This window comes from Oreochromis niloticus, linkage group LG17 (assembly GCF_001858045.2).
Source record: "Oreochromis niloticus isolate F11D_XX linkage group LG17, O_niloticus_UMD_NMBU, whole genome shotgun sequence".
NCBI classification, from domain to species: Eukaryota; Metazoa; Chordata; class Actinopteri; order Cichliformes; family Cichlidae; genus Oreochromis; species Oreochromis niloticus.
This window is the reverse complement of record NC_031981.2, coordinates 14,356,566-14,380,907: the sequence shown is the minus strand read 5'-3', so window position 1 is coordinate 14,380,907 and position 24,342 is coordinate 14,356,566. Positions and strand designations below refer to the sequence as shown.

Here is a 24,342-nt window from a genome sequence, read left to right as displayed (position 1 = left end):
ATCAAGATTTCTACTGGAGTTATTTTTTAAATTAGTTATATAGTTATATATAGTTAATTAGTTAAATATTTTAAATTTTTCTTGACTCTTTTATCCTTTACACATATTGTTCTATTATGCTTTTATTTGTATTTCTTTTGTTTGTGTTTTTAATGCCATCAACCTGCGAGCATGTTTTGTACTTGCCATGGCCCTTCATCTGTCTCTATTACTTATATCTGACCCTCTTGTATGTTAAGCACTTTGGCATACCACTGGTTTTTAAATGTGCTATATAAATAAAATTTGTTGTTGTTGTTATTTTGTAGCCCAGGACCTGAGAACCTTTTCCAGCCACTGAGTCGACCATGAACTCCTCCTTATACCAAAGTGTTCTAGAGTTAGATCTGAAGCTATCTGTCTGACAGCTAAGGTTTGAGCAAAACCAGTCATGCTACAAGGTCCTAAGCAAATCTACAACAAAAAGAAAAGAACCAAGATGTTTCACTGACCTATTCAAAGTCCAGACCCCACCCTGACTGAAATGCCTGTGCATAAACTAATGCTTGCAAACGTCGAAGAACTGAAGCAACACTGTGAAGAAGAGTGAAAAAAATATTCCTCCACAACGATGTGTGAGACTGATAAAGTTACACAGAAGATGATTACTTCATGTTACTGCTGCTAAAGCATGGGTGTACTCACTTTTTCATGCACTGTTTCTGCATTTCAACTTAGGTTTTTTTTGTTAGATAACATGTTCTTGCTTATCTGAGGCTGTATTTAAATAACTTTGAGACCTGGTAAAGACTAAAACTGTGGTTCAGTTAGAATTTAAAGGTTTTTGTTTTCACATGACTGTAAGAATAATTGGCTTTAAGAAATTGTTTACAGAGTACGAGTACTAATACTCCAAATGTTTAAATCCATTCCTGCTTCTTTAACATTTGTGAGGTCAAACAGAACAGATCCCTGTGATACAAAGCTACTGCATGTACCTCCCACTGTGCCTGTCATTACAAACTTTACAGAATAAGGAAGCTATACATGAAATACAACAAATTGTGTAATATGTAGCTACTCGTTTCATCAATAAAAAGGCCAAAGTAAGTTAGAAGAAAATGTTTCTTTTAGAGACCCTGTTTGGCATGCTGTTTAATAATTATCCTGGGAAATTAATATCCTTATATATTGCAGGTTATAAATACTCTGTTTATCCTTTAAGCCATTTTTAATCAAGAAAACAAAGCTTCAACAGCATCAGCTTTTCCGTGGATTTAAAAAAAAACACATGAACCAGAATTATAGGGCTACTACAAATGATCTCATTAGAGAGGTTTATTTGGATACCACAGATTAATGCCAACAAGGCGTTACAGTTAAAGTTAGTGTATTATTATATGAAAACACAGAAAATAAAATGACATTCGTGTCTAAGTGCTTTCATATGAAATTAAACGTCAGTGCTTTGTTACAGTGATTTTGCAGTCAAACTCAAAAGCATACATGTGTTGTGTTCTGCAGCTATGAGTGCATTTTAATTTTAACAGCATATTCTTGTAAATGTCATAAAAAGACATAACGGATATATACTCACATGTTAGTGTTTAAACTTCTTTTAAATAAAAAAAAAAATTATACGTATATACTGTAAATACTAAAATACTAAAATTCATTTGGGGATCATTTTAAAGTATCATTACAAGAAAGGTTAAACTAAAAAAAAGTGTTCTTCCTGCAGATTTGCATTAGCTTTCATTACCCTGTGACAGAAGGTATAACGGATGACTGGCCTGGATATTCAGCTTCCAATAGTTTGGAAGAGCTTCTCTGAAACATGGATATTTACCCACACATACATCAACAGACGTATGTTACAAAATAAACTACATTTTAAAAGCTTAAAAAGGTAAAAAGCTTCAGTAAGGCAATATCTTCACTTTTTGTTCAACTTCATATTCATTTACAGTGTCCTCTCTAGGTCTACTGCCCATGTAAGATGGTTGGACACAGTTATAACAGACAAATAAAATCACTGTGGCGGCACATCAGAGTCCAGGCAGATCTCTCTGGCCACACCATGGATGCTTTTCCTCTTCTTCCAGTGCAAGTGTCTGTAGATGGAGTCAAAAACTGCCACCGTGTAGTGTGCAAACAGGCTTGTCCACTTCACTGCATCCACCATCCACTGCACCGAGCGTCCAGCAAATGCCACAAACACTGTGGTGTAGTGTGCCAGCAGCAGAAGGCTCCTCCCCAACTGCTTGCAATGGTTGATGAGCAGATGGACTCTTTGATCATGCCTTACCATTATTATAATTTGTTTTGTATTGCTCTACAAACAGATATGATTATTATATCAGTCTTCGTTTTCTTAGTGTATATGTTTATGTAGATACTCCCCGACGAGCAGTAGGCGCTTGTACATGTGCACACAGTCCCTTACACACGTAGCTCCCGGTCGTCCAATCAGAGCAGAGGAAGTTTTGTTTCCGGGAATGTTTGGTGATGTGGCTCTGCTCTGAAATCCATCCGAGGAAATATATCAAATAAAAACCAGACACATTTACCTGGAAAGCACTCGTACAGGTGAGTCAAAAGTGTTTTCTTTTTAAAACCCACCCCTGACTGGGCTACATAACAGAGCTGTCATGCACAGAGGAGAAAAACTCTGCGAAGCCGCTTTAAAAGACGCTGTCCTTATTTACCTGTTATCAGCGTCAGCTAGCCGAGTAGCTCCAGCTAACTTGTTACTGTATCGTGGAAACTACGGCCGCAATAAACGGATGTTTTCACAGAGCATCCTGTTCACGGCGCCGTCTCCTCATCTTCAGAAGTATTTGCTGGTTTCTGAAAACATCAGCATCCAGCCGCTCGGAAAGTTTTCCCGTCCATTTTCGCGTTAGCTAGCTTATAATCTTTGCTGTTCTCAAAAAGAGTGACGCAGCCGCAGTGGAGCGTCCAGCAGGTTCGGAGAGATTCGCCTCTGTCCGCTCCAGCTCGGAGAACTTAGTGGGAATTTATGCTTCGGGGGGGAAATAAACAGAAAATATGTCGCAACCGCAAACTTCTGTGAAATTCAACGACCTAAACGACGACGTAACCTAGTTCTTGTTTTTTCTTCTTTGGACCTCAATGGCGGGGGCAGACCAACTTATACAGCGCACACCTCCCTAGAACTAAAAATACACGACCCGTCGTCCCAGCCCGCATCTGCTGTGATTGGTTCGTTCAGTACCGTCAATTCCTCCTAAGCATTTCCGCAGTGGCAGAATAACAAAACATGGTCTCTATATAAGGAATAATAATATAAAGATAACGACTCACAAATCTAAGCAACTTCCTGGAGGGAAATTGCTTAAACTATCGGAATGGGCGTGAGGGGATCTACAAAGCCAAGTGGGAAAAAGCTGAAAACTCCCAGCATTTTGCTTCTAAAAAAACAAATTACTGACTGGCACGGCATATAAAAACTCTAGGACACCACCATATTGTAATGAAAGCATACACTGTGAATTGTTGTATCTAATATATTTGCTTATATTGGTAAATAGGCTGTAGACGGCAAGATTTGTGTAGGGGCTATATATAAAAAAAGTTACCCGTTTTGCAAGTGTCTCTATGATACTAAATGGTGTTAAGCTAAGCTAAAAACTGAAGAGATTTTTGGCTTTTTTTGTTTGTTTGTTTTTGGCATACATCTTTGAAAAAGTTTGACAAATCTGACAAAACAACCTGATTGCAGTTAGTGGCACTTTAATTACTTTTGTAAAGCTTAAGAAAGACGTTTGACCAGCTGTCAGAGTTGCAGATGATTAAATAAATTTGTCTACTTTGCTTCTGCAACAATGGGAATTTTCCCTCTCTGGGACTAATAAAGGCCATCTCATCTCAATATTTTTTAAATTTCCTGCTCGTTTTGGCTCAATAACTCTCAGTCAAACCTTGGAACATTTTATACAGTTAATGACAGCAGTGCCTTTGTGTGACGGGGTAATTCGTAACCTGCTGCCTCCAAGTTTTGACCTTTACTCTCAAACACGCCTCTTTCCACTGCCTGCCTGTGCACACAAAGTAAAATCAATATGTTTGTATTCATGCCTTCACAGAATGTGTTATAATTTCCACCACATTTGAGGGGATACATCAATCTCACAGGAAAATTATTTTTCCAACCTTTAATGTGACCACCTGTACAATTCAAATGAAAAACAAACAAATCTGTTATAGCAAAAATATATATTTTTAAAAAAAATTACAAGTACAGTAAGCTGGTTGTATAAGTGTGCACACCTTTAAACTAATTCTTTGTTGAAACATGTTTTGGTTCAAAGCATGTGCGCATCCTTCCTCACTCTTCTTTACAAAAGCGCTCCAAAGGTGTCAGATTGCGAGGGCATCTATTGTGGACAGCCCTCTTGAGGTCACCCCACAGATTTTCCTTTGGATTTAGGTCTGGGATCTAGCTGGACCATTTAAAACTTCTATTTTCTTGTGATGAGCTCATACATCCATATCAACTAAAGCTCATTCTTTAGTTGATATGGATGTATGATTGTGTCCATGGTTGTGTTGAAAGTTGAAATTCCTCTTTTATCTTCAGATTTCTAGCAGACACCTGAAGGTTTTAGGGCAGAAGTGACTGGTATTTTCAACTGTTCATAATTCCCTCACATTGACTAAAGCCCCAGTTCCAGCTGCAGAAAAGCAGCCCAAAGTATGATACTGCCTCCACCATGCTTCACCATGGGTCTGGCATTCTGTTGGTGATACAAAGCGTTGGTTTTGCACCAAGTGTACCTTTTGGAGTTTGGGGGTTGGGGTTAAACAGGTTCTTAAATTGAAGGGAAGTGTGGACAAAAGAAGACTGAATGCTTCAACGAAATATTAGTGTGAGGGTGTGCACAGATATGCAACCAGTTTATTCTACATTTCAATTTTTTTTTATTATTTATGGTAGTCTCATATTCTTAACATCATAAAACCTGGCATTTCGAAAGGGGTGTGTACACTTTTTATATCAACTGCATATAAAATTTGTCACATATCAGTACGGGACATAATTTATGCATTAGAGGTTCATCTAGACTAAAACCCATGATTACCCCCCCCCCTTTTTTATTTTATTTTTTTTACTTTCACAGTGCCATCTTTATGTTAAGCCGTCTGGCCACAGTCCTCCAGGAGCTCTCTGGAGAAGAGGGCCAAGATGGAGAACAGCAGGTAAGAGAGCATCAGATAAATTTTAACAGCCAGTAATGAAGAGATTTTGAGCCAGCAGTGTTGCTGGTATTTAAAGGTCTAAACCTTATGTTGAAGAATCAGAGCTTTAATTACTCATTTTACAGGGCACGCTAGTGCCTCAACTCCCTTCTGATGACGGTCAGGCTCCAATGGGGTCAGAGGTACCTGAGGAGGCCATGGAGAGGCTGGCCCACCTGGAACAACTGGTGGTTCAGCTGAAGGAGCTCATCCGAGACAAAGATACCCAGCTCCTCCAAAAGGACACAGAGCTGACCAACAAAGATGCTCAGCTTAAGGTAAGTAAACCTCTGTGTGTTTGTGCTTGTGGGAGATTCTTCATACTCTGAGTGTCATATTTTGAGTGTTATTTTGCTTCACGTTACAGAACGAGAGAGAAGAAGCTGAGGCCCGTTTCACCAAACTCAAGCTACAGGCCAAAGCCAAGATGGCGTCGCTCACTAAACAGATAACTGAGCTAAAAGGACAAGAAGGCACAACAGTGAGTTTTAGTGCAGTTAAAAGTTGTGAAGAGAAAGCAGCTAACAACACTGGGTGTAACACACTTGGCAAAAAAAGGACCTTAATTGATTTGTTGTTTGTGTAGACACGGATACACAGCTGGTTAACCACACACCAGCAGTAAAGCTCATGTCCTTTGATTTTATCTGACTTGAGCATCTGTTCTGTCTGCAGCAGAGTCCAGACAGCTCTTTCACTGGAGCCGGCGCTGCAGTCGAAGAGGAGCTCCAGGAGCTGAAGAAGAAGCTGAGCGAGGAGGAAACCAGGACCCGGGAGCTTGAAGAGCGACTTCTGGCCTCTGAGCAGCTCCTGCAACAGAAGGAGGCTGCCCATGCTGAACAGGTGATGCAGAATATCTGTGGGTGTAGACCTTTAAAATTAATACTAGTGCTATCTCTGAATGGGTTCCTTTGTTTTTACTTTCAGCTGCAGAAACTGCAGGCGGTGGTCTGTGAGAAGGACGTGCGTTTCCAGGAACAGATTCAGAAACATGAAGAGGAGCTGCTGAAGGCAACAGTGCAGTCTCAGGATGAGGGCGAGCTTCAGAAGGTAAAAGATTGTCCATTTACTTCTCTAGCATAAATAACAAATTAGGCTGTGGTTTCTTCATTACTAGCTGACTGATTCCACCCGAGTCTGTACGGTTGCTTAACTTCGTATTAAGTGTTTAAAATGGTACAGAAACGCTGAAATATTGTATTTGTTGCATACAATTTGCAATACAAATGGTGGCTTATGTGAAATCTAACATAGCTGCTATTGTATCTGAGGACTAATTAAATTTTTGTAGCCCAAAGTCACCCATGTGGCATAAGAGTGACGTATCATTAAAAGGTTTATCAGGGAAAAAGGGAGGACCTTTGCTCCTAAAAGTGTCAATGAACTACAGTCAACCCTGGGGTCATAAACACAAACAGTTTCAGTTTGTGAAGCAGTGAAAGTGCACCATAGTTTCCACCCTTCACATATACATTGACGGCGCATTACACTCTGCCTGTTTTTATGGTGTTTTTCTCAGGCCCTGCATGCAGCTCAGCAGCACTGTGAGGAGCTCGAAGAGGCCCTGAAGTCTCGTGCAGGAGAGCTGGAAATGCTGCAGCAGGAAGTGAGCAGTGCTGATCAGCAGAAACAGGTACAGATCCTGTTTGACTAGATGGCTGATATGATTGTTTGCCTGCTTAAAGCTTGTTGGTTTTGACGCTGTTCTATATTATAGCAGTTATTTGCTTGTGATAAAAAGATGATCAAACAAAGACACGCCCTACATTTAGATGACAAATTGTTATTATTATACGTTGTTTCTCTGAGCTAGATAAAAAACACCCACTCATACAGTCTTTTTTGTTCTCCTCAGATCCTGACTGGTCAGTTCCGGCAGATGGAGCAGGAGCTGGCGGAGGCCGCCAAGCTGAGGGAGGAGGAGAAGCAGCAGTGGGCCGAACAGGCGAGCAGGGCTGATGCAGAACTCGCAGGCCTTCGAGCCAGCCTGGAGGCCCTGGAAAGAGAGAGAATGGAGGTGGTGAAGCAGGAAAGCGAACTGGCCTCCGTGAGAGAAGCAGAGCGTGTGGGTCAGGAGGCGCTGGAGAAGGAGAAGATGGAAGTCGCCAGATTGCAGGCAGAGCTCACTGTGATGAAAGAGGCTGAGCTTGTAGCCGCCCAAGCAAGTGAGAGAGACAGGGTGGAAATCGCTCGGCTTGAAGGCGAGCTCGCGTCAGTGAGAGAGGCAGAGTCTGAAGCTGTCCACGCCAGGCAGGACGCCTCGGAGAGGGAGAAATCTGAAGTGGAAAAATTAGAGAAAGAACTTGCTTCCCTCAGGGAAGAGCAGGAAGATATGCAGAAGAAGGGCGAGCTCTTCACTGAAATCTGGAAGCTTCTACATTCCCTGGCTGAAGAAAATGTGCCCGAGGAGATCCCTGTCCCTGTTGATATGTCTCATCTCCTGGACACCATGCACTCCATCGAAACACAAATGACGAGACTGAAAGACAAATGCAGTGCAAGTGAGGAACAATGTGCCCAGCTCACTCACAGCATGGAAACTCTGCAGGGTATGAGTGTTTATCTTGACGTCTGTTTGCGGGATTCTGTGAATTAATCTTTTTACTAATACAAACATCTTATTTTCAGAACGACTTGAAAGAAAAACTACGCAACAGGAGGAGACCAACACTAAGATACAGCAGCTGGAGCAGCAAATTGTAACGGTAAGTACAAAACTACAGAAGCAACTTTTAAACCTGCTAAAGTCTGACAGTTGTGGCCCTGCTTGACCCTGGCTCTGTTAGACCTTTGTTTCCTGTTAAAACAGAGTTTGTTATTCCCACTGTTGCTTAGTTCTTGTTCATATGGCATCATAATTGATCACTGGGATTCTCTATAATATTGCAGGGGGTTGACCGCTACACTTACTCTTTTATTTATTAAGTCATTTCTTTGCTCATACCTCTCTTGCATTTTAAAAGAAAAAGTTTAAGTTACTGTGTTATGTTGTGTTTAGTTGTGCGTAGTGCCGACGTGGGACAGTTACAAATTTTGTTGTACTATTGTACTAGGTATGACTATGCAATGACAATAAAGAGTTGTCTTATCTAATCTAATCTTATCTTATCTTATCTTACACCAGTAAGGTGAACTCAACAATACTTCTCAGTATTAATTTTATCTTTATCTTGAGGCCCTCCACACCAGTCCCAGTTTTTCATCTGGGAAAATTAATTGCCCACCTGCACCTGCCTGACAGCATAAATGTCATTTAGATGAGTGTTTTTGTGAAGTGGTGCTTAACTGAAAATGGAACTCAGTAGTAGTAATAGGTATAGACTGTATTTAAAAGAACAATGTAGTCACAGTGTCACTCATCTGTGTGTGGACTTGGTTAGTATTTTGTCCTTTCCCATGTTGGGAGTTTTTTTGGAGCTAGAAGTGACCATAATAGTGGAGTGCTAAACTACCAGCTAATGCTAGCTAGCTTGGTTAGGCTGTATGGGTGGACTTGCACACATGTAGGTACAGGCTAATTAGTACCAAGTAACTAATTTATGAATACTAAAAATCCTTTTGGACAGGCTGTTGGTAGTGTGGGTGACTAGTTAATTACGTGTTTATATACATCACACCTTATGCAATTGCAGTTACCTGTTACTCCAGAGATGTTACAGTGCTCGTCGTGTCCTTTCTGAATGCATTGCGAACCGATCTCAGTATGCAAATAAACTGGTTGTGCCTCAAAGGCCAACAAAATGGCGCACACCCAGGAGGGAGGAACACAAGGGCCAGATGTTTTTCATTTTCAAAGGGCAAAACTTGCAGCTACTACTCAGAAAGACTGGGTGGTGTAAATGCTGTCCTAAAGTAGAGGGCTTAAATTTTGCAAATACTTACCTGTTTGTTTTACACAGGATATAAGCAGCTTGTTTCACTAGAGATACACTTCACAAAGCAGTCCCAAATAAGCTCTGTGATGACATGAAAGCTTTATCGTCTCTACGGAGCTTCAGGCTGAGTTTCTTAGTGTCTTTGTCCTGAGGTTCTTTTATGGCATCTCTGTGTTTATTATTAGAAAAAGTGTGAGACTGGTAGCTAAGTACAAGTACTTCTGCAGATGTAGACGTGTCATTTGTACGTTATGCCATCTGTCAACAAAGTCAACCTTTGTTTTGAGATCGGGACGGTCAAACTGGTTTTATCAGCTACTCCCAGTCCAGGTCACAGCTTCAGTCTGGACAGGTGATATCTGTCAGACTCAGACAGGACAGCAGACAGACAATACTTCATGTCAGTGTTAGGAATATCGTCTAATCCCTCCTGGGCTGATCTGATGGTCAGACCGACTGACCCGACCGACATACAGCCTGCTGCTGATAGAGATTTAAACTATAAGAGCAGCCTTGGAGAGTTTCTGTATCAGTTTTTACTAATATTTTAATGTTTTATATGCTTTATCAGCTTTATTGCTCTGATTTCTATTAAGTTATATTGTTGAATGGTTTTAGCTTTGTTTAAGCACCTTTTACTTTTATTTTGAAAAGATTAAAAAAAACATATGATCATCAAGTTCGAAGCACAATAAGAAGTCTCCTCCTGCATCCTTTCAAACTTAGTTTAAAATCACAACACTGGTGAGAGTAGTGTAAACACAGAAAATGACATTTACCTGTGGACAGGGTGAATGTCAAAATCCTAATCCACTAGCTTTCTGCCTTTTGTGTAATGTGAAATGTCATTGTGGTTTCTTTGTTGAAGTACTTTTTTTGCGCTTGTAGTTTGCAGGATGTCTTTAAACATGTCGCTTTTTTTGTTGTTGTTCTTTTAGATGTCGGAGAGACAAGAAGCGGCTGAACCAACACAGGATTCATCTGAAGCTGAAAAAGGTACGGTATGATTCCTAAAATAAATGCACTCATTATTTGGAGACAGAATCAAACAGGAAGTTAAAATTTGTATAAAATATTTCATTCGAAAGGGGTTCAGATTAACAGAAGGCTTCCATATTTGTTTGTCTTTATGAGCACAGTCCATTTAGAAATGAGAATGAAATTCAGGTCCTAATTTAAACCATTAAATAAGGTTGAATTCTGTTGCTTTTAAAATTATTTGACTAAATTCATTTTTCCTAATTTATTAAAAAATATATAATGAAGGTGAAATCAAAGTGGATTTTCTTTAGAGTGAAGGTGTCTCTACTTTTAATCTGTGAGTCATGTTTCACTGCAAGAGTCCCACTTACAAATAGAATAAATAAATTAATAATAAATAAATATATCCTGGTCAAAAATGACTCCAAGGTTCCTGTTAAATTCTTAATATTTACATCACAAAACCTTTTCAAGTCTTTGAAAAGTTCATAAGAAAAATTTTATTAAAAAAGTATTTTATTTTAATTTACTCATATTTGGTAAGTGTTTATAATTTTAGCAGTATGTGTTTTTCACATTCTGTCTCCCATTGTGACAAATAAAACCTGCTGTTGTAAATCAAAGAAAGGCGCCAGCGCTGATCTTCTGCTTATCCACCCTACTTTGGTGTGATAGAGCAATAAGGAAGCTGTAAAACCGACAATAATTCAGACCTCGGGTTTAACTAAATTTAAAATTCCTGACAACCGTTCTCAGAACTCGATCCATTTTTAACAACTTGCAAGACAAAGTGGAAAACATGTGCCCTTCTGTTCTGTAAGTTAAACACTTTGCACAGACATCCAGTGAACTTTCCGTTCCTTTGCCACCAACTGTATGTTTGACACTCCTGGACCAGACCATCTAAGATCATAAAAATTTCTTTGGCTTTGTTTGTAAGGTTATATATTTATTTTCTGAATGCCAAATTATCTGTGTGAACTTTGAACAGTATTGTATTGCAGCAGCACACACCCTCTGTTGGTGTTTGTTTCTAGACTGCACTTGCATTTGTTTTTGATTTGGTACTGCTTATTTTAGATCATTCTTATCATTCGTTTCCTGTTTAATTTTATTTCACAGCACACATACTGGCCCTGGAACAGCAGCTGCTGGAAAAAGACAACGAGCTGGTTGTTTTGCGAGAATCCCTCATACTTGCTAATAAGCAAAGCTTAAGTGAGCTTTCACCAAATGAAAACTGTGATCAGACCCCAGATCAGGTTGAGGATGCTGTTACGGCTCCCCTCGATAGCTCTGCACCCCTTTCTGATTTCATGGCAGACACCCAAGAAGAAGAGAGCACTTTAGTTGCTGAGGACACCTCTGTTCTCTCCATTTCTGCTGAGAATCAGAGCAGTCCAGAGCTAATAGGAAACCAATCAGATTCCCCAGAGGAATCCAAAGGCACCTCATCGGATGAAATGGTCGCCAGTAGTGATTCAGAGGTGGCTCACAGCAGCTGGACACTCCTGGAAGCTGTGAATCAAGATGGAGGTCAAGAATGGCCCTCCATCGCCCAGGACTTTGGTCAGTCGTGGGTGGCGACAGGCATGGAGCAAGAAACCACCACTGTTCAAGTCGAGTCCTCGTCTGTCGTCATCAGAGAGACAGTTCAGGTTCATGTAAGTCAGCAGAGTTCTTCCTCCTCGTCCCATGAAGCCAATGTTCTCTCGGGCCAGGTCTTCGCTCAGGCCTTAGCTGAGGAGCTCCAAAAGAGGTACAGTGAACTTCTCGCTGAGCTGCAGAGGCTCAGAGAGACAGCTGCAGAGTCACAGGAGAAAATAAAGAGTCTGGAAGAGGAAACAGAATCCCTAAGTGCTGCTAAAGAAGAGGCTGAGTCCAAGGCTGCGAGTTTAGCAGAGGAGCTCGGTTCAGCCAGAGAGGAGCTGGATAAACATTCCCAGGAAAGCAGCTCTGTAGCGAAGAAGCAGAGCGTTGAATTTCAGCTTCTTGAAGAACAGATAGACATTTTAAACATTGAGAATAAAACCAAGGAAGACCGACTTCAGGCTTTGCAGACAGCTCTGGAAACGGCCCAGCATGCTCTCTCTGAGCAGGAGGTTCAGGTTAGGATGCTCAGCACTCAGCTAGAGGAAAGAGAACTCCTCGCCTCTGAGCTGGAGAGGAGGCTTCAAGACATGGAAAGCAGCATGTTGGAATACTCCCAGACATCAGATCTCAACACTGAGTCTTTGTCAAAGAAGGACTCTGAGATTAGCGAGCTACAGCTTCGTCTCAATCAGAAAGAGCAGGAGATGCTGGAGCTCAATGACAGCATGTCTGCTAGACTCCTTCAAGCAGAAGAAGAGAAGTTCCAGATTGACAGCGAGATGAACAAACTGAAGGAGAAGGTGGAAGAACTTCAGAAGGTTAAAGAGGAGAAACAGCAAGAGACCACTGAAGACTCACCTGTCCTTGTAGACGATGAAGTTGCTTGCTTACGGCAAGAGAAAGAAGTCATGGAAAAGCAGCTGACAAACACAAAGAAGAAGCTGCAGGCAGCACTTGTGCAGAGAAAAGTGCTCATGAAGAAGGTTGCTGACTTTGAGGCAGAAGCGAAGAAATGGAGCGAGAGGGATGAGGCAGCAACGGGAGAAATTCCTGAAAAGTCAGAAGGACACAAGATTGAGGAGATGGAGGTAAAACTCGTGGAGCTCGAGCAAGCTTTAAGATCCAAAGAGGAGGCGGTTGAGAGTCTTGAGCAAAAAATAACAAAGCAGGACCAAGTTCTCGCTGAGACTCTGGCTCTGAATAGAAAGCTAAGTGAAGAAGCTGAGATTTCTCCCGAAACAACCGCATTACAATCTCAGGTGACGTATCTCGAAGCAGAGTGTGAAACGCTGCAGAAGAAGCTTCAAGAGGTGCAAGAGTCTCGCAAAGAAACTATCCGTAAGGCAAAGGAAAAAGACCGGCACCATCGCGAACAGCTCAAGCAGCAGAAAGAGGAATACAGTGGCCTTATGGAGCGTTTTGAGGTCCAGAGCAGTGAACAGGAAGTTCTTCTCACTAAACTGAGAGAACTAGAAGAAAAGGTGAGCGCTGAAAGAGAAGATCCAACTCCTCAAGAGCCAAAACAAGGGGTGGAAAACATGGAAAAGCCTTCAGGAAATGATTGGGTCCAGGAGGACTGGGTTGATTTTGCTTCACCTGAGACTGATTCATCACAAGCGCAGTCCAGTGATCCATGTCAGCCTACATCTGAGGTCCTCTCTGAACAAATGGAGGATTCTCTGAAAGCTCTCAGAGAGGAGATCCAGACTCTACGGACAGCAGGTGAGGAACTTGAGAAGCAGCTGCAGGAAACCCAGGCCAGCCTGTCGCAGAAGGAGACTGAGTTATTGGAAGTGGGCAAAGAGCTGCAAGCACTCAAAGAAAAGGAAAGGCAGATTGATGCACTTTCTGCAGAAGTTGATGACCTCAGAGAGAAGTATCGCCAAGCTGAGTCTCACGCTGAAGCCCTAAAAGCAGAAATGGAAGCTGCAGCCAAAGCAGCAGCTGCAGAGTCCTCGTCTTCAGTTGCAGCTCTTCAGGATGAAGTTGACAGCTTCAAGCAGTTTCTCGACAACAAGAACGTCGAGATAATGGAGCTAAGTCAGCAGCTGAGCGAGCAGAACACACTTATAAATTCTATGCAGGACACAGTGGCCCAGAAGGATCAGCTGATAGCTTCATTACAGGATGAGCTGAAGGCCGAAAAGGAAAAGTCATACAAGTTAGAGGTTGAAGTTCCACAGAAGCAAGAAGAGGATAAAGACAGCGAGGAGAAGATTCAGCAGCTTCAACGAAAACTTCAGGCTGCTCTGATCTCTCGCAAAGAGGCTCTTAAAGAGAACAAAACCCAGAAGGAGCAGCTCGCTTCGACCGAGAAGGTTATAGCTGAGCTACAGCAGAAAATTGAATCTGCTGAAGATGAGCTGGAGAAGCTGAGAGCTGAAAGAGTTCGACTGATTGAAGAGGTTGACCGGACATTATTGGAGAACCAAAGTTTAGGATCCTCGTGCGAGAGCCTCAAGCTGGCCATGGAAGGTGTACTCAATGAGAAAGATGCCTGCAAGAGAGAAGTGGAGCTGGCAAAAGAAGAAGCAGCCAGAACATGCAGAGAATGGGAGGAAAAGGTACAAACCATGAAGGATGAGTACGAGACACTTCTCAAATCTTATGAAAATGTGAGCGATGAGGCGGAGAGAGTGAGACGAGTCCTGGAAGCTGCGAGGCAGGAGAGACAGGAGCTGGCGGCAAAAGTCAGGACTCATGAGACGGCAAGGCAGGAAGCTGAAAGACAAGCGGAGGAAGCGCAGAAGGAGGTCAATGCAGTGAAGGATAAAATGAGAAAGTTTGCCAAAACAAAGCAGCAGAAAATTTTAGAGTTGGAGGAAGAGAACGAGAGGCTCCGAGAAATCCAAGAAAAGCCGTCAATGAAACAAGAAGACAGAGCTCCTGGGGATGAACTTGAGCAGCTTCAAGAGGAGCTGAGAGCTTTGAAAGCTGAGCTACATGCTACAGTGGCAGAAAGAGACTCTTTAGGGCAGCAGATTGAAGGTCTGAGGGAAGAACTTGCCCAAATAAGAGAAAAGGAAAATGATAATGTAGAAGAGGTTGTCACTGCCCAGAAATCGGATGCAAGTACGATGACAACAGAGCCTGCTGATATTCAGAATGAGGACAAAGAAAAACCAGTAACGGCAGAAGAGATTCAAGATGACCAAATAGTGGCGGCAACTGCAAAAGAAACCCATTCGCAACCTGCCGAAGAAAAAGAGGAAATGAGTGAAAAAGCTCAGATGCTACTGGAAAATAAAATGAGGGAGGTCGAGACTGCTTTCACCACTGAGAGGGAACAATGGCAGGAGCGAGAAGCTGAGCTCAAAGCTGAACTGGCCTCACTTGAGCGACATCTCCAGGAGAGTAAGGAGAAGGAGAGCCTCTCAGTCTCTTTAGAGAAGTGCCTTGAAGAGAGCAAAGAAAGAGAAAAGAGCCTGATTGAAGAGGCTTCAAAGAGGGAAACCCAGTTCAAAGAACTCCTCAGAAGTCTTGAAGCTGAAAAAGATAATCTGGAGGAGCGTCTGATGAACCAGCTGGCTCAGCTCAATGGAAGCATTGCTGGCTACCAGCAGGAGGCAGCTGAGAAACGGGAGCACCTCACCGAGCTGCAGCGGGAGCTCGAAAGGTTAGAGAGGGAAAGAGCCGAACTCGAAGCCGAGGCTCAGAGCGAGAAAGACCGAGCTGCCAGGCTGGAAGAGGACATGAGGCAAGCCCAGCGGGAAAGAGCTGAGGCCGAAGCAGAGTCTGGTAAGCAGAGGGAGCTGGAGCAACAGCTGAGGTCTGCTCAGAGGGTCAAAGAAGGCAGCCAGAGCAGAGCACGACAACTGGAAGAACTGCTGAGGGAGAAACAGCTGGAAGTCCGTCAACTGCAGAAGGACTCCATCCAGTACCAGGAGAGGATCAGCGAATTGGGAAGAGAAGCGAAGGCGCTGCAGATAGGACACGATGAGCTCTGCAACAAACTGGAAAAGTCCCAGCTGGAGGCCTCCAAAACTCTAGAGGACCTGAAAAGAACTGAAGCAGAGGTTACTAGTTATAAATCCCAACTAGATGAGGCCCAGAAACAGGCAAGCGAGGCATTAGCTGCCAAAAAGACCATTGAACAGAGCATCCAGCAGAGAGAGGCTGCTCTAAAAGCTGAGGCAGAGGAAACCCTGGACTCTGTGAGATTCAGGCTGGGAGCTGAGCTGAAGGAGATGGAGCTGAGACTGGAGGAGGCTTATAGAGAAAGGGAGAAAGAGGAGGAAGCTACTCTGGAGGCCAGAGAGATAGCAGAAGACGCTGAGAGAAGAGCCCAGGAGACGCAGGCTCGTCTGGATGAGTCTCTTGCCAGGTTAGCTGCCTTCTCACGCTGCATGTCCTCCCTGCAAGATGACCGGGATCGAGTTGTGGACGAGGCCCGGCAGTGGGAGAGTCGCTTTAACGGTGCCCTGCAGGCTAAGGAGGCAGAAGTTCGAGAGGCTGAAACACGTGCCAAAGGCCTTGCTGAACAGCTTCAGAAAGAAACGGCACTGAAAGAGGAACTGCAAGTCACAGTTGAAAGGTAAGAACGTTCCCTTTGAATTTGTCTGGTTTACTGAGTTTTTACATTTTAGCCTATAATCCAGTTTGTTGGTCCTTTCAGGTTAGAGAAAGCAGACAAGGATTGGCAGCTAAGATTGGAAGAAAAAGGGAAGAAAATCACAGAGACCCAAGCTGCTCTGGAGGAGGAGAAGAAGAAGCTTCAGCAAACTGCAGCTGAATTGGAGTCTGCACAAAGTGAAGCTCGCACCTTGAAAAATGAAATGGAGAGTCTTCATCAGAGACTTCAGGCTCTGGAGGAGGCCGTGGGTAGGCTGCAGGGCGATGTCGACCAGGCCAGGTTGGAGCTACAGGAGAGGGAAGCAGAGGAGAGACGACTTTGTCTGAACGTGGAGCAGCTGGAGACAGACCTGCGATCCTCCAAAGCGCTGACAGAGACCTTACAGGCTGAGTTAAATGAGAAGGAAAGGAGAGAAGTGGAAATGCTTGGGGAGCAGGAGCAGGCTGTCGCTCAGGTATGAATGGACTTTAATTTACTGAAAAATTCCGAGAGAAATGTTGGAGATTCCTAACGTGTGTCATCTATTTCTAAGGCTGCAGACGAGGCAAGAAAAGAGGCCGACAGCAGGGCACGAGAAGCCGAGGAGGAGCTCGAGCAGAGAAGAGGAGAAGTGCGTGATCTGGAGGAAAAGCTGCGAAAAGCTGAGGAAGAGAGCAACAACAGAAAAGCCAGGCTGGACTCTTTCACAAAGGCCATGGGCTCCCTGCAGGACGACAGAGACAGAGTCCTCAACATGTACAAGCAGCTGGAAGAGAAACACTTGCAGGTAATGTGTAAAAACAGTACAGACTGAAAGATGTGCAGAGCTTGTTTTAGCATGCATTATAATATTTTTATTTTGTTCCAGGTGATGATGGAGAAGGATGGTTTAATCCAAGAGGCGGCAGGAGAGAATAACAGCCTTAAGGAAGAGCTGCGCTCTCTGCTGGTCCAGAGAGACGACTTGTATGCTGAAAGGGCCCAGCTATCTGCTCAGCTTTATGGATATCGAGATGAACTTAAACAGGTTTTAAGCATGAAGGACTCCCAACACAAACAGCTTTTGGCAGCCCAGAGGCAGCATATTGTGTCTTTAGAAAAGGAACATGAGGAGTTGAAAAGTCAGTTAAAGAGCCTCAGCACAGTCAAAGAGACCGAAGTGGTGCACAAGGTGGAGAGCGAGACTCTTAGTCAGGCAGCTGAGAGGAGGCCTGCATCACAGGTGATGGATGCACCTGGTGCAGAAGTTGAGAAGCTTAGGGAACAGCTGCAGGCAGCGAGAGAGCAAGTGGCGGCTTTGCAAGAGACTCTACATAGAGAGAGGAAAGAGCATGAGAGCAAGAGCAAAGAGCTAGCAGAGCTGCGATGGGAGGGAGGGGTGATGCGGACAGAGTCAGAGAGCGCTCAGGAGAGGGTGGCGGAGCTGGCACAAGACCTGCTGGCTGTTGAACAGAAGCTGCTGGAGGAGAAAGAGGTGACAGAGAAGCTGAGACAGGAGAATCAGTCATTCTCTAAAGCCATGGCCTCCCTCCAGGACAGCAGGGACGAGGCAGTGAACAAGGTCCAAGAAATGAGCCACAAACTGGAGGAGATGAGCAAGGCAGGGGGCCACACAGCACACAGCAGCCCTGCAGGCTCCACTGGAGAAGTGTGGGGACTGAAGAACGCACTACAGGCCCTGCAGAATGACAGGGAGAGGCTGGTGAGTAACCCCAAGTATGACAGATATTAATAGGGCATGCTTGAGTTTATATTCTGGTGACATTTACAGAATTTCAACATATTTTTCATTGATTTTTTTTTTCTTTTTGTGCAGCTGGAGCAGCTTAAAGCCCAGGAGTCTGAGCTGAAGAAGCAGAAGTCAGAGCTGGCTCGGCTGGGAGCAGGAGAGCTGATTAAAGTCAGCCAGGAGCTGCTTGAGGAGAAGCAGAAGAGCGAAGACATGCTGGGTGTCATAACACAGCTGGAGAACATGGTGGAAATGGGCAAGCAGGAAATAGAAACACTCAGGTGACACGACAAAGCAGGGATAGCATTTATTCAGATTTTTGTTGATTTGAAAGAAAATTTTAAAGAAAGAGTTAATTCAACTGTAGTATATCGTTTATGCCTCTGTGCTTATATGGTCTTTAAAGCAGGTTTTGTAAACATCAGTTGTAGTTTTACAATAATCCAGTTTATGCTCATTGATAGTTTATAAACCAATTATTAACCAATCAGTAACCACTGCTATCATTTCACTGTTTAATTAAAGTTCAAACTAAAGTTGAATTAGCTGCCAGTTTCCCATTTAGTAACAGTGGTTATTATAAAGTGCTCCCCAGAAAGGCACCAGTTGATTTTTATATTTATTTTTTTTCTGTGTTGTTCTTTTTCAGGCTTGAACGCACTGATTTGATGGCTCAAGCGGAGCAGCTGAAGCAGCAGACTCTCGCCACGCTGTCAGAGAGGGACCAACAACTGAAGCAGCTCACCGCCATGCTGGAAGAGGCCCGGGTGCATAAACCCAAACTCCAGCAGGAGCACTATCAGAGAGAGGTAAGCACCTAGACATTTGCTTTTGACTCAAAAGGGAAAGCTATAGATTCTGTTGACAGTGGGATTGTTAAAATAAAAAGTGTTTAACTTGTTGCCTTTTAAATTTACACCCAAATCTGCTTGTGAGGCCTTGTTATTAGTGTTTCAGCTCAGGCTGTTTTATCTTTGCCACAAATTCGCAGAAGTTGTCTTCTTGAATCACTTGTGTGGCACTTTAGTTATTAAAAAAAGTGATTTATAAGTTACTTTCCCTCCATGCTTCTTTACTATAACACAGACTGTACATAAAGCTGGCTGTAATTTCTGTGTCTGAAAAGTGAAGCCAGTGTCAAATTACCTGCTTTCTTTCTAATGATCAGCAGGAGGCGACTCCACAGGTTACAGAAAGTCAGCTTGTGTAGATTTAAAATATTTTAATAATAATAATAATATAAAAGGCAAATATATGTTTGGATTTGTAAAAAACTGACCACTACAAATATAAAACAAATAAGCATATAAAAAACATGACCGCAAAGGAATTAACATGAAATGCACAAACATGTGACGGCAACAACATCGGCCACTTACAAAGGTAACACTGTCACCTCTGCAAAGATTGCCCGTAGAAGTCTAAATCGGGCATGTGAGAAAATCACATTATTGCCCACTTAATTATCTTCCCTGTTTTTTTTCTTAACTCTTGCTGACAGGTTTATGGCCCCAGTATCAAATTTTAAGACAACAGTGCGCTTATTTTGTAAATTATGGTCCTCATTAAAGTCAGAAAGGAGGATAAAACGAGTTGGACCAAAGATCTACATGTCAGACAAATATGTGATGTCATGAATATAAACTGTGGAAACACCAAACCACAGGATAGAGATGTTAGACTTCATGTAAAAGTCAAGGTCAAGTTTATTTGTATAGCACAATTAAAACAACAGAGCTGACCAAAGTGCTGTACATTAAAAGTGTGTAGCAACAAAAAGAAGAAAGAAACAACAAATTAAATAGAAACAGAAAATAAAATGCACTAATCTATCAGGATGTCACACTGAAGCCAAATGCTAAGGGGAATAAATGTAGATTCGTTATCTTCTGCAGGGCTCAGAGGTACTCTCTAGCGCTCCCGGCGCCCCTCAGGAGCGCCGCAGCCTAATTGAGAGCCACACCTACATGGCTGAGGTCAAGGAGCTACAGCGGAGGTATTGTGAGATCCTAACCTTTGAAAACATGTGAATATGACAGGCTGGGAAGCATGAATACTAATTTTTAATTTCTGATTTTTTTTAAATCAGACTGGATGAAGAGACGCAGCAGAGGATGGCTGTCGAGGAACAGCTGATGGCCACGCAAGACCAACTCAAACGGTATGAACTTCAGTAAGAAATAATCTCATAGGGGAAGTTAAAGGTGTTATAAGAACATTATTTTATATTTATACTAGATGATATGAGGATGGTCCATTTCCCTGCAGCTCTGCAGTGCTTACTGGTGTCTCTTAGCAACTCTTGTTTTTAAGTTTCCTGTTTTGGTTTGGTGTAATCGCAGGCAAGGACAGGTAAACTTACCAGCCGGCTCGTAAATATGCGGGGGCACATAGATGCTAAAGAGGGTGTGTAAATAGGCTTATTAGAAGAAGAAGTTTAACTGGTTGAGGTCATTATCAGGGATGAAGTGATTTAATTTTGGAATCAATCCAGTGTTGATATCAAGAGAAGGATCAGAAGAGTCTTACTTATTCGCTTAGGTCAGTCCGGGTGGTTATACTCCATGTTGCCTCAGTTACATGTTTTTAATTGTGTAACGCCGTTATTAAGAATCAGCAAGCAATCAGCAAACAAGGCACGTTTGCATCTGAATCTCTCCTTTTTTAGCTGCGATAAATTTGCTCCATCAACAGCGATGACAGCTAACATCTGTTTTTATTATTATTAGCCACGGCCAGGCTAAATGGCACTCTGCACTGGATGGGGATTCCTCGGAGACTGCCGTTTTTATCGAGCCGCCGGAAGGAGCTGTCACTCGAGTAAGACGCCGCTAATGTTCTCCCGCACCTCATCTGTCATCCTAATAACTGTAATAATAAAGACTTACGAGCTCAATGTTTCCCTTCACCTTGTCTCTCTTCTCTCCTCTCGCAGACCCGGAGAGGCGGTCCCGGTTTGATGCGGATGCTCCGAGTGGCCTTCTGCTCCCGTCAGCGCACGCCTCTGCTGCTCAGCCTCTACCTGCTCACTGTGCACGTCCTGCTGCTGCTGTGTCTGGGTGGATACCTCTGAAACCAGCTCCCTTTATAATAAACCTGACAGATAAGACGTGGGGAGAAACTGTAATGTGACCCAAGCCATCGCTATGATTTATATTGTTACATGAATTAATGAATTAAAGAAGGGTACAAACAAACAAACGTTGCACTTTACAGAAGTTTACCTTTTAGCCAAAGTATTTAGATTCATAAAGGGAGTGGATACCTTTGATTTTAACCAGTTGGTCCTAGTACATGAGTGTGAATGGTGTCTTTTTAGCACCGAAGCAGAGGAGAAATAAAGGGACCACAGCACATGAAGAGTTTTAGGGGAAGAGTAGATCCAGAAGTGGTTGTTTTAGGAGACCGTGTTCATCTTGTGCCTTTACATGTGGATAAGCTGTGTGTAAAAGAGATGCAGTCTGTGAGTATAGCCTGAAAGGGTCACTTTAAGTTAAACATTTTGGAAAGTGTGCTTTTTAGCTTTCTGGAAGAGTGCAGAGGCTCTGAAATGACTCAAATCTAATCCCAGAGTTAGTGACTGATGCCAAAGTCCTTCTAGACGCAAGCTTAAAACACATCTGGGCACTTATCTGTGCATTATCGAAATTAACTGTAATTTCAGGAGGCACTGAATGCTTAAAACCAACCGGTCTGATTATTTTAAAAAGGCTTATAAAGTTTACTGACTTTGCCCCCGAAAATGTTTTTTTTAAAGAGATTTTATTCCCCCAGGAAGTTGCACCTTTAGGCTGCTTTGAGGGGCATGTCTGTCTCATAATCTATAGCATCTGTATGCAGTCTAAAATAAGGCTAACTTATAGAAAGAAGTGAAATGGATGTGGAATTTTCCTATCAGCTGATTAAAAACTCTCATATATATCTAAGTCTGTATGTAAGTAGTAAAAAACCCACAGTGTAATGACAGCTCTCTGTTTTGTAAGCTCTGAGCTGTTAATAGCCAACCAGAGAGAAAGAAAGCTGTGACCAAGAACCAGATGTTTTTATAGATCAGATGAACCACATGTAACCTGTTAATTGCTAACTGCCTGCAACGTAAACGCAGGGATTTTGTGGAGCTAATTCCACCAGAAAGCGTTAAGCCTCTTTCTCCAAAATCCGGCTCTTCTTTTACGATGGCTTGAGGTTCAGGGCATGCTCTTCTAGTCCAGTCTCTTCCTTATCTGCTTGTTTCATGCACAAAAATGGAGCGCAGTGCAATTTGAGTTACTTACACATTCCTGTATTATGCTGTCCTTTCTTTCCTTCTTTTCCTAAATGGGACATTATATTAATATTTGTACATATGAACATGCGTTGTGTGGGGTTTTCCTCTTACATGTCCAGTATGATTCCCACTCCATGCTTCTGCTGCAGATTTAGATTGTTCACAGTTTGCTCTGTACTTTTGATGGCAGATGAAGATGAAGTTGCCTTCAGGTGCAATGTTACCACAGTGAGGAGGACTGCTGTGATTTCTAATGATATCCGTCCCATTATATTATGGACTTACCCGGATGTAGCATAACTTATATCGGAACTCTCACCCTCCTCACCCTCTGTTTAATCATTGTGTTGGTGAAACTCTTTACACTGCTTCACACCTTAAACACACACCTGTATTTGTAAATAACTGTTGAAAGGGCTGTGTAGGATAATAAAGTGTCATTAAAGTGTTGGTGGTTTAGAATCAGGTCTCTTCAAGAATGGATCTATTTTCCTGTTAGACAGTGGGCGGTTTTTAATTTACCCTGGTTTACCCTTTATTTGGGCTTTGTTAGTTTTAAATCACTTTCTTTACTTTTACATTCATAAAATTATTCTAAATAATTTGGTTATTATATTGGAAAGCCTGTTTACCCCACCATTATTCTCTTCTTCTTCTTCTGAGAGATCAAATGAAGCTCAGGTCCAGGCCAGCTGAGAGAAACGGTGGCACACTGTAACATTTTTGAAATGCCCACATAATCTATAAAACACTAAAACTGCTTTTCTTTATGGGAGGACGATCTGTATACACTCACTGTTACTGCTGACACAACAATCACAGCTTTTAATAAAGATATTTTTAAATGTAAGTGACGTCTGGGTGAAAGTTTTTTGCCTCTAGCATTTTTTTTTCTTGTGTCAGGGACTAAAAGACAAAATAAACACTAACCTGTTCCTGGTACTTAGAAGTGATGCAATAGTTTATTTAATCAGTAATTATAAGTGATTTCTGCTTTTCTTGTAGGTCTACAGATGCTTTTGTGGATCTATCAGAATAAAGACCCAATATTTCACAGTGCTTCTTTTTTTGGACATTTTCAGACATCTGAATATTGGAGCTTTAAGTAATGCATATTTTATTAAACTTAAATTGTAAGGTGAATATATATGTGTCAAAATGACCAATTTTAAATGGAAAAATGAGCTAAAGAAGTAAGAAATTAAATGATGTAACAACATTCTCTAAAAAGGTGAATATAATGAAGACTTGAATATTTTAAAAGTAAGTAAAACACTAAAAGTAATACAATTATCCATTTAAATATGGAAAATGCTCAAACTTCAATTAGACAATATATAAGATAAAATGTGGACACTTTATTAGGCACACCTTGTTTGTACCAGTTTGGAAACTTTTGTCTTAAGAGCTGACCTAATTATTTTCTGTTTCACAGTTTCTGCAGAATTGTCCGCTGTACATCCATGACAAACATCCCAAAGTTTCTCTTGGTTCGAGATCTGGTGACTGTGGAGACCATTTGAATAGCGGGAACTCCCTGTCAGTGTTCAAAAACAAAGTGTGAGATGATTTGAGCTTTGTGACAGTGTGTAAACATGTTGAACTCCAGTCCTCGAGGGCCAGCATCCTGCTTGTTTTTGAGATATCCCTGCCCTACCTGCTGCTGATTACCTGGATCAGGTGTGCTTTGCCAATAAGAAGCTACAAGGGCAGGTTAGTTGGAAAACAAGCAGGACAGCGGCCATAGAGGCCTGTAGTTCGACACCTGTGAGCTAAGATGAGCTTGAATGATGGTGGCATGCCTCCTGCTACACTGACTCACTGCACCATCTTGTGGTTCTCGATGGTATTACACTAGAATACAGCCCAGTCTTAATGCGCCGTTCACGCTCATATCTGCACAATGACGCTTAGAAATCTTGGAAATAGGATCACAGCTTTTGTTTCTTGACATTATTTTTGTAGCTTTAGTTTATTTTAGGTGTTTAACTCACTTTAACACTGGTTTTATTACTTTTACTATGTAGGAGCTTTTTTTTTTTTTTTTTTTCTGTCTGCTGACGTTATATAGGGAGGTGGGCGGGAGCAGGATGCACCAGGATGC

At 42.4% G+C, this 24,342-nt stretch overlaps 1 protein-coding gene across 2 annotated transcripts; it reads left to right on the top strand.

Moving 5' to 3' along the window:
* The first annotated feature begins 1,665 nt into the window (after positions 1–1,665).
* On the top strand, positions 1,666–23,088 carry golgb1 (golgin B1). Of its 2 annotated transcripts, none has more exons than XM_005456666.4 (20): positions 1,666–2,568; positions 5,124–5,202; positions 5,328–5,519; positions 5,609–5,722; positions 5,920–6,084; positions 6,169–6,291; positions 6,761–6,874; positions 7,097–7,790; positions 7,870–7,946; positions 10,055–10,112; positions 11,220–16,224; positions 16,306–16,717; positions 16,796–17,029; positions 17,111–17,944; positions 18,059–18,252; positions 18,621–18,780; positions 19,867–19,967; positions 20,061–20,132; positions 20,701–20,791; positions 20,907–23,088. In XM_005456666.4, exons 2-20 carry the CDS (start codon positions 5,134–5,136, stop codon positions 21,042–21,044), a joined length of 8,847 nt encoding a protein of 2,948 aa, XP_005456723.1. In that variant the 5' UTR covers positions 1,666–2,568; positions 5,124–5,133; the 3' UTR covers positions 21,045–23,088. The 2 variants fall into 2 exon arrangements, with proteins under 2 accessions (XP_005456723.1, XP_003452084.1); XM_003452036.5 differs by having other exon boundaries at positions 5,917–6,084.
* Positions 23,089–24,342: the final 1,254 nt, after the last annotated feature.

Excerpts from the sequence above, each read along its gene's own strand:
- golgb1 (XM_003452036.5), top strand. The coding sequence starts at position 5,134 with ATGTTAAGCCGTCTGGCCACAGTCCTCCAGGAGCTCTCTGGAGAAGAG. Across the intron at positions 6,875-7,096 it reads GTGCTGATCAGCAGAAACAG|ATCCTGACTGGTCAGTTCCG; the intron begins GTACAGATCCTG and ends TGTTCTCCTCAG. Across the intron at positions 20,792-20,906 it reads CGGAAGGAGCTGTCACTCGA|ACCCGGAGAGGCGGTCCCGG; the intron begins GTAAGACGCCGC and ends CTCCTCTCGCAG.